The sequence below is a fragment of the Phacochoerus africanus genome, chromosome 1, assembly GCF_016906955.1.
Source record: "Phacochoerus africanus isolate WHEZ1 chromosome 1, ROS_Pafr_v1, whole genome shotgun sequence".
NCBI lineage: Eukaryota > Metazoa > Chordata > Mammalia > Artiodactyla > Suidae > Phacochoerus > Phacochoerus africanus.
In genome coordinates, this window is record NC_062544.1 from 3,486,035 (window position 1) to 3,501,043 (window position 15,009).

Here is a 15,009-nt window from a genome sequence, read left to right on the forward strand (position 1 = left end):
GGCTTTGAACTGTTAGGAAATGCAACTCGAAACGTAGCAGGGCTGAGGTTTGGGTGGGCATCCGAATCACGTTGCTGTGTTAGGATTCTGACACAGAGGCCAGGATCTAAGCCCCAACTTACTAAATCAAAAATCTACCTGGGTGAGCTTTAGGGAGCCATGTGTGTGGTGCATTTCTCAGATAGTCTGATACTCGGCAAAGTCTGCGAATTGATGCTAGAAAGAATCGTTGAAAACGCCCTTGATGAAAACGTTTAAGACCCAGATGTTCCCAGACCCAGGGCGTTCTGGCTTTGAATTCCTTAGAGATGTAGGCAGGAGGGGTAGCAACTACATCCAGGGCGTTGCTGGGCTGTCGTGTATCTTCTTCACATTCAGGTCAGGGGTCAGCCAGGGGGGGGTACTTTTTTTTTTTTTTGTCTTTTTAGGGCCTCACCCATGGCAGATGGAGGTTCCCAGGCTAGGGGTCGAATCAGAGCTGTAGCTGCTGGCCTAAACTACAGCCATAGCCACAGCCCCGCCAGATCCAAGCTGCATCTGTGACCTACACCACAGCTCATAGCAACGCTGGATCCTTAAGCCACTGAGTGAGGCCAGGGATCAAACCTGCATCCTCATGGATGCTCATCATATTTGCTGCCAATGAGTCCTGACAGGAACTCCCAGTGGAAGGTACTTTGCGCTTCCGTTTTTATCACTTTGGCCACAAGGTAGCCACCATGCGGTTGCAGTGAACGCTCTCCATGGCGGTGGCTCATCTCCTCTGCTGAGTGGTGACCTTCACCTCCACTGGTTGCTCAATAGAACTTCAGAGAACGGGCAGAGGCTGGAATGAATGCATGCACATCACCCTTGGTACTGGGCAGGAATTTTGCAGAAACTCGACAGTGCGCCCCAGATTTCATGGACACCCCCTTCAATCACGCTCGGGTTACGCTATGACAGGGATGCTGCCACGGCTCTGACCTCAGAGTGTTGGCTCCAGTCCCGACTCTGAGACCCCAGACAAGCCTGGCTGTAGCCCTCAGTCTTGCTGCCGTTGTATTCTGCCGACCTTGGAGGCTTGAAGTGAGGTTTAGCTTAGAAAATGTATTTAATGTGCTTACCAATGGGAATTGTTATCTTTTACTGATACAATTAATAGCTCTTAGAAAGCCAGTTAAGTCCTCAGCCTCAGCCGCAAGGGCAGATTCCCTGGCCCCCCTTGGGAATCCATTTCCCCCAAGTTGGTGTCTCCCATCCCCGGAGCTCTCCTTCCATCCATCATGGGATTCTGGGTGGCAGAAAGTCCACGGATCCAATAACCACCTGTCCGTCTTTGCTTTCCCCTTCCCCCTGTGTCCCACTCATTCGGAATTGCCCTCCGGGAGCCCACACAGAGATTGGGTGAGTCCCCAGAATTGTTGGCCTCTCCAAGAACGTACCTGCCCTAATGGGCTGTCTTCATGGTTACGGAGCTCTGGGACTTCCCAGGCTTTCCTCCCCAGTGGTGGGTGGTGCTCTTCTGAGGCGGGTGAAGATGGCAATGTGAGGCTCTCCTACAGGGCTAGCTTTAGGAAGCCAACAGGAAGCCCACGAGCTGGGGACAGGAAGACACTCCATCATTGGGATTCTTCTGGGGGCAGGGCTGCAGTTTTCTCCAGTGACCGTAAGAGGGTGCTCTTGGCATCGCGGGGTTTGAACACCTGCAAAGGACCCTATTGAGAGTTCCCCCAGGCACTGTAGCTTGAGGTGTCTCCATATACTAAGCCAAGGCGGAAGCCCCAAAGGGGTCTGGGTTTTAGTCAAGTGTAACAGATGTACCTGCAGCCCAAGGCCCGCAGATAAGCACAATCGTAGCTCCTTGCCGGCCTTCCGAGGAACCCCTTCCTCCAAAGGGACGGAGGGGGTCTGGTCAAGCACTGGTTGTCACGGCCTCTGCAAAGCAGCCCCTAGCCGGAGCCGGATCAGCACCGGGTGTAGGACGCAGTGTCAGCCCGCCAAGCGTGGCCGTAGTTGTTTAGTGGTTCTCAGCATCAGGCTCATCTGCAGAGCCGGACCAACACCTGGAAATGCTGACCATCATTTCTCGGGGAGCAGACAAGGACTAGAGAGAAGACAGCACCTGGAACAGCATCAGCTTCACCAAGGAGATCGAAGGAACTGCCCTCGACACCCCACTGGAGAGGCTTCCTTATCATTCAGACATCTGCCCCTGGCCGACATCTGGACATGCGCTCTGTTGTGGCGTTGGTGTACGCCGTCAGACAGCTCGGTGAAAGGGGCTAAGGCCCCTCGGATATTCTCCTGTTTGGCTGTTGGAACGCTTTCTTTTGCCTGACTGGCACGCAGGAGAAGGGGCACCCTCGCGGTGTTGACCTGGGTTTGTCAGTGTGTGTTACACGGTGGAAACGGTTCCTTGTTTTGAAAGACCCATTTCTCTCTCGTAGCTTCGGCATGGTCCATGACGGAGAAGGGAACGTGTGTAAAAAGTCGGAGGGTAACATCATGTCCCCTACGTTGGCAGGACGCAACGGGGTCTTCTCCTGGTCAGCCTGCAGCCGCCAGTACCTGCACAAATTTTTAAGGTATGAGCCTCTGGAGCTGGTGGTGTCTCTCTCCATGCCTTTAAAAAAATGTTGTTGAATTATAGTTGCTGTGCAATATTTTAGAAGTTTGTTGCAGGTATAACACACAGGGATTGGCAGTGTTTAAAGTTATCCTTCATTTGCAGCTATTACAAAGTACTGGCCGTCTTCCCGATGTTGCACTAGGTATCTTTGGAGTGTGCTCATTTTATTATACATAATAATTCCCACCTCTTGATCCCCAACCCCTCTCGTGCCTTTCACCTCTTCCCCTTTCCCACGGGCAACCAGGAGTGTGTTCTCTGGACCTGTGAGTCTGTCTCCTTTTTGCGGTATTCACTAGTTTGTTTTATTTTTAGATTTCGTCCAGTATCTGTCTTTCTCTGTCTGACTTATTTCACTTAGTGTAAGACCCTAATACCCTCCCAGCCCATCCGTGTTGTTGCACATGACAGAATGTTGTTATTTTTTTATGGATAGGTAGTATTCTCTTGTGTAGGGGTGGTGTGCGTGTCTGTGTGTGGGGGGGTGTATACATGTGGGTCTGTTGATGGGCACGGGTTGCTTCTGCATCTTGGCCGTCGGAAACAATGCTGCGATGGCCATTGGGGTATGTGGATCTTTTCAGTGGTTTTGATACATAGCCAGGAGTGGCTTTGCTGGATCGTATGGTCATTCTATTTTCAGTTTTCTGGGGACTCTCCATACTGTTTCCCACAGTGGCTGCACCAATTTGCATTCCCAGCAACAGTGGCAGAGGGTTCCCTTTTCTCCGCATCTTTGCCGACATTCGTTATCTCTGTTCTCTTCGACAGTAACTGTCCTGATAGGCGTGAGGGGGTGGACCGCTCGCCCTGGCTTTAATTGGGATTCCTCTGAGGATGACTGATGTCGAGCATCTTTTCACGGGCCTGTGGTCCAGGTTCATGTCCTCTTTGGAAAAATATCTATTCGGGCCTTCTGCTTGTTTATAAATTTGGTATGTGTTTTTTTGATGTTGCATTGTGTAAGCTGCTTGTATATTTTGGCTATTAACACCTTACTGGTCATATCATTTGTAAGTATTTTCTCTGAATCACAATCCCTTAAGGAAGTCCTCAGAGGTATGTAGTGCATTCAGCTTGGAGAAGCACTGCTCATCTTGATAGGAGAGCATCCATGCCTGCTGGGGCCTGAATTTCACCCCAGCCAAAAAAATGGGCAGAAGATCTGGGAGTTCCCATCGTGACGCAGCAGAAACAAATCTGACTAGGAACCATGAGGTTGCGGGTTCGATCCCTGGCCTCGCTCAGTGGATTAAGGATCCGGCGTTACCGTGAGCTGTGGTGTAGGTCGCAGACACAGCTCGGAACCAGTGGTACTGTGGCTGTGGCATAGGCTGGCAGCTGTAGCTCTGATTCGACCCCTAGCCTGGGAACCTCAGTATGCCATGGGTGCAGCCCTAAAAAAGAAAAAAAAAGAGGGGGGCCAGAAGATCTAAATAGACGTTTCTCCAAAGAAGACATACGGATGGGCAAGAACACGTGAAAAGATGCTCAGTGTGACTCATTATTAGAGAAGTAAACATCAAAACCACGATGAGGCACCACCTTCCACCAGCCAGAATGGCCATCGTCAAAAAGCCTACAAACAACAAATGCTGGCGAGGGTGTGAAGAAGAGGGAACCCTCCTTCCCTGTTGGTGGGAATAGAAATCGGTACAACCATATGGGGAGTAGTATGGAGGTTCCTCAAAAACCTAAAAATACAACTCCCATGTGATCCAACAGCCCCACTCCTGGGCATCTCTCTGGAGAAAACCACGATTCAGTGCCCTCGGTTCTCAGTCTTGGGTCAGCCTCATCCTGCCCAAGCAGCCCCGGACTCAGGTGTGACGTGCAGGTGGTCCCGTGTGAAGGAGTCTTGAGACAGTCGTGTGACCAAGGAGTTTGCCCAGCACTGTCCTAGAACCTCAAGTTCGCAGGCTTCATCAGACATCATCGACATTGCTTGACCTTGAGATTCAAAAGAAGCTTATAAGGTGCTCACCAAACCGGATCGTTACCGCCATTGAGTTTTCTAAAAATCTCACTTCCATAACCAGAGGTTTTCAGTCTGTGATTTTTGAAAAAATTTTAAATGTTTCTTCCAGTTTTATTGAGATATAATTGACATACCATGAATTATTTTTTTACAAAATGCAATTATTATTAGGAGGAAAAAAACCTTGCATTTGTACACCTTCACTTGGGTCTAAAATATTATAATTTGAAGAATTATTTCTGGAAGATTTTATGATTGCTCTAATGCATTTAGGGTACAGAACATCGGAAGGTAGGGTTTGATCCCCTAGGAAAAAAAGGTAGTAAATTTTAAAGTTTTAGAGAAATAAGGGACTTTAAGACACATTTTTTTCCCTCTTTTGGCTGCCCTGTGGCATGTGGAGTTCCCAGGCCAGGGGTCAGATCTGAGACGCAGTTGCAACCTAAGCTGCAGCTGCAGCAACACTGGATCCTTAACCCACTGTTCCTGGCCGGGGCTTGAATCCGCATCGCTGTGCTCCAGAGATGCTACTGATCCCTTGAGCCACAGTGGGAACTCATAAGGAACATTTTTAGATCTGCTAGTAATGTGGATTATTCCCCAACTGTCAAAGGCTTTGAGGTTGAAGTTTAGTTTAAGCTTTAAACCCCAGCTCTGTTGCTGACTCCCATGACACCTCGGCACAGGGCAGCGGCTCTCAGCTCCATGCAGTCACTCAGAGACCCTGGGTCCTTTGACCCCGTGACTCTTCCCTCTTCCAGGACCCACTTCCCCATTGCAGCCAGCTGGTGGCTAGGAAAGCAGAGCACCAGAGGGGGTGCAGGACAGGGGCCGTGATCCTGGAAGTGGGAACTCAGCCGCCAGCCCTCAGTGCAAGGGGTGCAAGGTAAGAAGTATTGTTCACCTCTGTGCCTGGAGGAGAAGGACGTGAGGGCTGGTAAAGAGAGCGCTGTCCGGGCTGTATCCTTAACCCCAAACCAGAGCACAGGCGAAGTAACTGAGACGTGGGGTGGGCGGGGACCGTCTAGAGGCAGAAGTGAGTAAAACCTAGGCATTCTGGACCCTAGACGTGGCCTCCTCTACTGGTTCTCAGAACCGTGGCCAGACAGCGGAGGAAAAGCGAGGCTGTGGGAGTCAGAGCCATGGTTTTTGTCTTTATCAGCAGATACTTAACACAATTACCTGGTTCAAATACTAAAAATGAGGAAGGAGGGTCTGTTGGTTTAGAAAGTAAGTGGTTAGCAGAACCACCAGATTAGCAGCCAGTCATCTTTTTATTTTTATTTTTTTATCTTCTTAGGGCTGCACCTGCAGCCTATGGAAGTTCCCAGGCTAGGGGTCGAATCGGAGCTCCCGCTGCTGGCCTACACCACAGACATAGCCTACACAGGATCTGAGTCGTGTCTGCAAACTACACCACAGCTCACGACAAGCCCAGATCCTGACTCCACTGAGCCAGGCCAGGGATGGAACCCGAATTCTTGTGGATCCTCATGGGTTCCTTAGCACGGAGCCACGGCAGGAACTCCAGCTTGCTGAGCCAGGTGAAGATGGCCTGCTTCCGAACATCGACACAGGGTGCTGGATGCCAGAGGATTTACATGCTGGGCCCTCCCGAACCCCTCAAGGCTCCTTCTTTCCCCTTCCGAACACTCTCTGGGACTGCGTAGTGGTGCCTGGAATCGCTAGGGATGCGGTGTTTTTGCCTCTCCTGGAAGACACACCCATGCCCACCGTTGTCATTTGGGGAAAATTATTACTGATTTGGCCCTGGGAGGGAGAACCCCTCTGATCCAAGAAGGAGGACCCGTTCATTTGTTAGACAGAAATGTACTTTGCCAGACACACAGAACTGTGTTTTGCTTGCAAACACACACACTGACTCACAGTAATATGCTGATTCCTGAAAAGGAGCGGCCACGCTTGTTGTTCTTTATTTTCAAAACACTCTGATGCTGAAGAGAAATGGACCACCCTCAAATTTCTGAGATTCATTAGGGAACTCATGAGACTTACTACTCTTATTTCAGTTCTGTATTTTTGGAGAAAACTAACAAACGAAACCCCTGTACCTTAAGAACTTGTAGCAGATTATCACAAGAAAGCAAAACAAAAAGAAACAGTATAATTGGAAGTCAGACAGAGAGGAAAGCACAAATGCAAGAACAAGTAAAAACGCACAACTATGTAGATTGTAGAGCACTGCCTTCCGCTATGATAGTGAAGCTTGACATTGGGCGCATCTTTCTAGGAACCAGCGCAAAAAAAGAGACATAATCTGTTCCTATCGACAGAAAATAGGGCAAATCACTAATATTCCAAGGCAAGCAACGCTTTTACCAGCACAGAATTCTTTAAAAATATAAAATCATGTATGTGTGTATATAAACAGAACTATAGATTTATGTAAATGCAGGCACTTATTAAAACTGTCTCTCTATAAATATACTTCATATCTCTGTAACACTTTATATATTATACATTTGCAATATAAAGTATATTTTACATATTTCTAATACATTTCATGATTATATTGTACATTATTATAATATTTATAATAATGAAATGACATGCATATGTCATGTACTGAATGTTTAGAAATATTAATGGAAACACACAAAAAGAAAACATCAGTACAGAGTCGCTCAGTGGTCACCTGTGCTTGTCCTCCCCCTGTCACCCGATGACCCCACCCCGAGTGAGATGCTCCTGGGCCAGACCACACGCGCCAGGAACGCGGGCTGACCCTGCTCCTGATTTTCTCCCCGTCTCCTGGTTTTTCATGAGCCCTTTCTCTTTCTTTTTTCGGCTGCACACAGTGACTCCTCTTGTTTCTAGAACCCCGTTCGGGCAGGGTCACTCCAGTACTCCTCTTGGTTGTACTCCCTGGGTGGTGTTCATTATCCGGAGGGCGACTCCCGCTCCCCCGTGCCCACGTGGGGCAGTGAGCCCGCGGCTGGCTTCCCTCTCTCGCCGCCTCTTCCATCACTTCTCCGGACCTCGTAACACGCCTTCTGAGCTGCATCCTGACCCCCCCGCCCCAGGACGCCAGGCTGTCACTGCAGTCCTTTCTCGCAGCCTCTCCCTGAGACTTCAGCCAACAGGTTGTGCCACCCAAAGGGTGGTGACGGCTCTCCATGTTTTGTGCCATCCAGGAAGAGGGACAGTTTTGTGGACAATGTCTGTACCCTGGTAATACAAACCTGTATTTGGGGAATTCACAGTTCATCTTTTTTTTTTTTAATTTATAGTATACCAAAAAGGCAGGGTTCCCATTCTTCTGCAACTGACGGGACACATTGGTTCCTTCAGCAGTTGCTGTTCCCTGTATGGCGTTCTCATGGAGGGAAGCCAGGGATTGTTAGCATTGTTTTTAGCTGTTTCATGCAGCTGTTCCAATTGTGTGTGTGTGTGTGTGTGTGTGTGTGTGTGTGTGTGTGTGTATTTGTGTGAAGGATTCTGCTGTCTCTAATAAGTAAGAGAATGAATTCCCTTTAAGCTCACAGTGCTCTTATTTGTATTAATAAGGACAGTTTCGAGCTTTGGATATCCCTAATCCTATTGAGTCGCTTTCACACTGTTTTTTTTTAATTTACTTATTTTTCATCTTTATGGTTCTAGTGAAGATAAATACATATTTTAAACTTTTAGAAGTATGTTCTGACAACTCGAAAAACCCATGCGGCAAGAATTAGCATTATAAAAGACTCCAGAAAAAGTTTGTAAACTGCTAAGAAGTATAGGAAAGCTCACAGAAAGAAAATAATTATCTGCTTAGAGAATAATTATTTTGATGGCATTAAATATGAGCTGTAATCTCACATCAGAATATGATCCCAGTAATGATTATAGATTTTAGAGGGCAAGGCCATTTCATTCAGTGATCCTGGAATGGTTACGTGTGTGCTGAAGTACACCTGTTTGTTTTTGTGCTAATCAGGAAAACCCTTCTGCAGCCAGGAAGCAATAAACATTTATTTTCAGGGGCTTTACCAATTTCTTTGGACCACATGATAATAAACAAATGTGCAGGCTTTTACATGCTCACAAATTTGTTTTCTTGAAAGATGAAATTCTCCAAGAAAGCCTCTGTTTGTCAAATTCACTATTACAATTCATTGCACTGGATGGAGTTCCTGGCGTGGCGCAGCAGAAACGAATCTGACGAGGAACCATGAGGTTGCGGGTTCGATCCCTGGCCTCACTCAGTGGGTTAAGGATCTGGCGTTTTCGTGAGCTGTGGTGTAGGTCACAGATGCAGCTCGGATCTGGCATTGCCGTGGCTGTGGTGTAGGCCAGAGGCAACAGCTCCAATTAGACCCCTAGCCTGGGAACCTCCATATGCCGCTGGTGCAGCCCTCAAAAGACCAAAAAAAAAAAAAAAGAGAGAGAGAAAGAGAAAAGAAAGAGAGAAAAAAAGATTCCTTGCACTTGAGATGATCAGTTGTGTATTGTCCACGGTAGGTTAATTCTGATTTTCCACTGATGATGAGTCTGGGCCATCCTCTTTTATATGTTTGCTGACTTCCCAGTAATCAAAATACTGTCATATTCTCCACCGGTGAGTGTTCGTGGCTGTTTGGACGTGATCCCAACAGTGAGCAAAGGATACATGGCCCACCTTTTCAAAGGTGAGTCTGCTTCCCTTTATCAGCAGCCCAGCGCTGCTGGATACGTGGGAAAAGATGCAAAGGGAGAGCTCGGTGCACTGCAGTGGTCAGCACAGCTTTGCTCCATCCTTGGAGAGTCAAGAAGGACGGATACGTGTTTGCAATAAATTCCTCAACCTCGTCAATGAAGACACCTGTCATTTCCCGTGAACAGACTCAGACCTCATCACACTCACTCATGTCTGCGACCAGGAGGCCCAGGACTTCGGGAAATTTCAGCTCGTTACTGGAAAACTAATGGACTCATCATTATTATAAACGACATGGACTCATCTTCAGTTTGCTTTTTAGAAATTTGACTCATGCCCTGCTGACCAGTGAACATGCTTCCCCTCTTATTACACGAATCTGCATCCCTGCAGGAAAGCAGGAGTTGAGGGGCGCACGGATGCCCTGCCGTCCCCAGACTCTGCCCATGAGAAAGTGCGATGTGGCCCGAAACCCCACGAGGTGGGGGCATATAAAGGAAATAATACATTTCAGTTCACATGTGCTCTGCTGTCCCATGTCGTCCCTCTAAGGAAAAACGAACCAACACGTCATGGCTGCGTGCAGTTTCTGTGACATGGAGAAGAGGCCCTGCCGTGCCATGGAACAGCGGGGGGATTGGGACTCACAGGCCGAAGGACGGGACCTTATGATACAGCCTTTGGAGGGGGCCCCGTTTTCTCCCTTGGAAACAGGGGGCTACAAGTCAGAGCTCTCAACTCTCTCGTATTTATTTTACGGTTCACGAGGCAGCGTGGGGAAAGGCTTTGGAAGGCTGTGGAGCCCTGGCCTTGCTCTTCATGAATTAGTACCTCTTGCTGGGGGTAGAGACCAGTTCACAGCTATAAGGGTGTAGCTCAAAAACTTTTTTTCCCCTTTTGGCCGCTCTGCGGCGTATGGAGTTCCCAGGCCAGGAATCAGATCTGAGTGGCACTGGCAACCTACGCCACAGCTGCAGCCATGCCAGAACCTTTACCCACTGTGCCAGGCCAGGGATCGAACCCGCGTCCTGGCGCTGCAGAGGTGCCACCAATCCCGTTGTGCCACTGCGGAAACTCCACCAGAAATAGTTTCTCTATGGTACCTTCTTCACTTTCCTACACCCCGATCAGAAGAGCTGGGCTCAGACCTTCAGAGAATAAAAACAGGACGATGAACAGTTTGACCTTTGCTCTCAGCCAGCGGTGGATTTGGGGGCTCCGGGAACAGGGCCCACCCCCTTGCCCCACCCTGGGAACGCCACCCGATGACTCTTCACACAGTTAGCGATGTAGTGTAACTTCTCCCTGGAGTGTGATGTGGCAGGCGTTCCAATATCCAAGACGTGGAAGCAGCCGAAGGGTCCTTCAGTGGATGAAGGAGTAAAGATGATACGAGATAGATGGAGAGAGATGCCGATGACGTGCATACGTGATGTATACGTGGTGTTTTTATACGTATGCAGCCACTGTGTTTGCATCTGTTCATGCCTGTATCTATCTATCCACATATTCGAGAAAATGGAACATCATTCGGGCTTGAGAAAGAAGGAAGTCCTGTCATTTGTGACCACATGGATAGATTTAAGGGCGTTATGACAAGTGAAACAAAGCAGAGCAAAAATTACTCTATGATCTCACTTACATGTGGGACTGAAAATAAAGTCAAACTATTAGAAATGGAGAGAAGATGAGTAGTTTCCGAGGAGAGAAGATGAGTAGTTTCCGAGGAGAGAAGATGAGTAGTTTCCGAGGGCCGGGTGGATGGGGGGTGGGGGGCTGATGGGTGAACACTGTCCCATGTCTAATTACAGGATGACTAAGTCCTGGAGCTGTCATGTACTGCGTGGTGACTACTGTTTACAATGCTCTACATGTGAAACTTGCTAAGAGAGTGGATCTTACAAGTTCTTGGAGTTCCCCTGTGGCTCAGTGGAAGCGAGTCCGCCTAGTATCCATGAGGATGCGGGTTCGATCCCTGGCCTCGCTCAGTGGGTCAGGGATCCGGCGTTGGCCTGAGCTGTGGTGTCGGTTGCAGACGCGGCTCGTGTCCCATGTTGCTGTGGCTGTGGCGTAGGCCGGCAGCTGGAGCTCCGATTCGACCCCTAGCCTGGGATCCATATGCTGCAGATGCTGCCCTAAAAAGCAAAAAACAAAAAAATAGACAAGTAAATAAAACGTTGTAACTGTGAGTTGATGGATGTGTTAACTAACCTAAAAAAACAAAAAACCCGAAACACTGCTGGACCCCACAACGCCCTTCTCCAAGCCCGTCATCGCCTCCCTCTTCCCCAAAGATCATCATATCCTCCTGACAAAGAACACAGGACGTCAGTTGCATCTGGTTTGGAGCGCACTCTGAACGGAATCATGAGTCGTGTGCTATCTTGTGTCTAGGGTCTTTAGCTAAATGTCATGGTTATGAGCTTTCTCTTTGCTGCCACATACAAACATAGCATTCCTTTACTCAGTTTTGCTTTTTGTGGATAGGCCACAACGTATTAGTCCTTTCTGCCGGTGACAGACACGTGCGTTTCCATAATGTGCTGTTATAGGATGTGTTCTCGGGAGTGTTCTTTGGTTTCCACCTGTGGCTCTGATTGTGCAGAGGGCAGAGGAGCTTCAGAGCCCTGAAGACATGTGGACGGTGTCAGCAGACACAGCCGAATAGCTCTCCTAGGTGGTGGCTGTGCAACGTCCCAGCCCCACAAGCAGGCACGGATGTTCAGTCAGCGCCCCAGCCTTGCCCACACTTGATCCTTTTCCTGGTCTTTTTCCTTCTCGCTGGTCGTGCGGGGCTGCTGTGGTGGAGCCAAGCGGTCATAACGAGTTGGGATCCTTTGTGCGTGGTTGAGGGCGACTGGAGAGTCGTCTTTGGTGAAGCGCCTGTTCAAGTCTCCTGTGCGTTTTTTGAAATGAGGCTTTTCTTCATTTTTCTTCTCTCTTGACAGAAGTACTTTGTCCTGAGAATGAACCCTTTGTCCATTCGGGAAAATACGTATCGCTGATACCTTCTTTCACTCTGGGGCTTGGTATTTATACTTTTCATGGTGTCTCTTGATAAGCAGAAGGGTTTTTATATGTTTTTAATAGAATTCAGATTATTTGTATTTTTTTTTTTTTAGGATTAGTCCTTTTTATGCACCACTGGGGGGGAAAAAAAAGAAAAAACACCTCTGCTTACCCCAAAATCATGAATATATTCCTGCACACCATCTCCTATAAGCTTTATTGTTTCGCTTAGGCCGTTTGGGTAGTTCTTGTAGCAGAGTCGGACGTATCTGTGGATATTGGGTGTCCGTTTGTAAAGTGGCTGCAATGCTTTTCCTTCTTACACCCACACCCTGGGGTAACCGTGCCCCCAACTCATTGCCTCTGGGCTTGGCCTGGTGACGGCTTTGGCCGAGGGGACAAGCACAAATATGCCCAAGCACGAGCCCAGCCAGAGGATGGGGGTGAGGTCTGGACATGGGGTTTCGGCTCATCGGGGTGATGCTGACGGAGGCTGTGGATGTGTGTGTTACCGTGTCTCCCCTGCGTGGGTTCCCCGGGCTCCTGGTCTTTCCCCGGGACCCGGCGGGACCTCGTCCTCAAGGCCTGGTGCATATCCTCTGTGGCTCTTTTGAAAGTGACACATCGCTTGCTTTCACATTACTTTTGACATTTTGCGTGATTTTTGATTTTCTGTAGAATTCCCGTCAGGTGGCCATCTGTGTGTTTCTTTCTCCTTTTCCTGCCTGGGGCCTTAGAATAGCTTCAATTGATGGTTTATTGTCTTTCATCACTTTTTGAAAATGTTCAGATATTTTATCTACAATTTTTTTTTTGTCTTTTTGCTTTTTAGGGCCATATCCGCGTCATATGGAGGTTCCCAGGCAGGGGTCAAATCAGAGCGACAGCTGCCGGCCTACACCACAGCCACAGCCACGCCAGATCCGAGCCACGTCTGCGACCTACACCACAGCTCACAGCAACGCTGGATCCTTAACCCACTGAGCGAGGCCAGAGATCAAAGCCGCAACCTCATGGTTCCTAGTCGGATTTGTTAACCACTGCACCACAACGGGAACTCCTATCTACAAATTTTAATTCTAACCTTTGCATTCTGTCTCTCCTTTTGATTTCCAATTATGTAAATACTAGAACTTCTCACAATACACCATATATAGATTTTGTATGTGTTAGTTCTCTGGTGAAATTCTCCATCTCAACTTCTATTTTCTCAAATCTCAAAACCATAATAATTTAAAATTCCGTGTCTGAGTACTCCAATATCTGGATTCCTTAGGAGTCTGTGTCTATTAGTTGTATATTCTCTTGGGTTTTGACTGTTTGGCCTCATCTCTTCATAAATTTGGTGATTTTGAACAAATGAAGGATATTGTTCATGAAAAATGTTAAGGCAGAATAAAGCTCTGCGTGACATCATCTTTTATTTCCAGCAGACAGGGCGGTTGCGGGGCATGATAAGTCACTGCGGGATTGAGCTGACGTCACACCAGCATTCAGGCTTTCGCAGCTGGGCTGGTAAAGGTAGTTCTTACTCCTGCAGTGTGGACCTGCCATGGCTTCAGTGAAAATCCTAGGTACCAGGGCTCCTTCTTCTTGTCAGGTGCCCAACTGCAGCCTTCAGTCGCCAGCCCCGCCAGATTGCCAAAGCCTTGCTCACATTCTCAGACTCGGAGGATCACTTTCCACTCGGCCGCTTGTCTTCTCAGCAGCTTTTTATGACTCATCACATGCCTGGAGGAGAAAAATAGTACTGGATGTTGAGTTCACGTCTCTGCTCTGGAAATGTTCACCCCTCATGTCCTTTTTTTTTTTTTTTTTTGCTTTTTAGGGCTGCACCCAAGGCATATGGAGGTTCCCAGGCTAGGGGTCAAATCGGAGCTAGAGCTGCCGGCCTACACCACAGCCACAGCAACACCAGATTCGAGCCACATCTGTGACCTACACCGCAACTCACAGCAACACCAGATCCTTAACCCACTGAGCAAGGCCAGGGATCGAACCTGCATCCTCAGGGATACTAGTCAGGTTCATTACTGCTGAGCCACAATGGGGATTACAAGAAATGGATGTCCTCTTTGAATTATGTTTTAAGGCAGAATGACAAATAGTAAGTTACACTTACCCAAACTGTAAAAATTCTTGAACTTAAAAAAAAAAAAAATCCTCTTGTTTGAGTCAACTTAGCTGACTTTTCCTAGTTTCCTGTCTATGGAATGGGAATACTCTTGCCCACCCTGATGCCAGCTTCAGGGAGATAATGGGGGACGTCTAATTAGTATTTAGAAATCATTTGAGATCATTAGTGAGAGGGGCTGTGGAATTTCAAAGCTGCCAACTCACCGCCGTCGTGGATAAATTACGCTTTTATTCATTTTGCTTCCCTTGTAGCCCTGGCATGGTGATCACTGTAAGGCAAGAGGGCATTTACTCCACGCTCTCTGTGAGCCACACAGCTCCCAGCACTTTGCTAGCCTTTGATTTAACCTATTAAATGGCTTCTGGCCTCTTTGCATTTATGGTGCTTTGGTCCCATGTGCTTTGTGTGTGTGGATATTAATTAAGTCCATGCATCCGTGGACCCCAAGGCAGTAGAATCTGGGGCCAGGACCCTGGAGCCAAAAGGATTTCACCCAAGGTGGAAACCCCACAAAGAAAGGTTTGGGGAGGCTTAGACAGATGTGCTCTGGTTACATTGATGGTGATTCCAGAGGTGTTTTGTTCATGTTGGTTTGTTTTTTATTCTTGCTTACTGCAATGTATAAGTAGGATTTA

The 15,009-nt window shown here is 48.0% G+C and overlaps 1 protein-coding gene across 1 annotated transcript in view; it reads left to right on the top strand.

The window, feature by feature from the left end:
- The window catches only part of ADAMTS16 (ADAM metallopeptidase with thrombospondin type 1 motif 16), a 166,622-nt gene that overhangs the window by 59,172 nt on the left and 92,441 nt on the right, over nt 1-15,009 (top strand). The window contains exon 9 of the mRNA XM_047766755.1: nt 2,430-2,567. Within this exon, the coding sequence (XP_047622711.1) occupies nt 2,430-2,567 (138 nt within the window). The remainder of the gene's footprint in view (nt 1-2,429; nt 2,568-15,009) is intronic.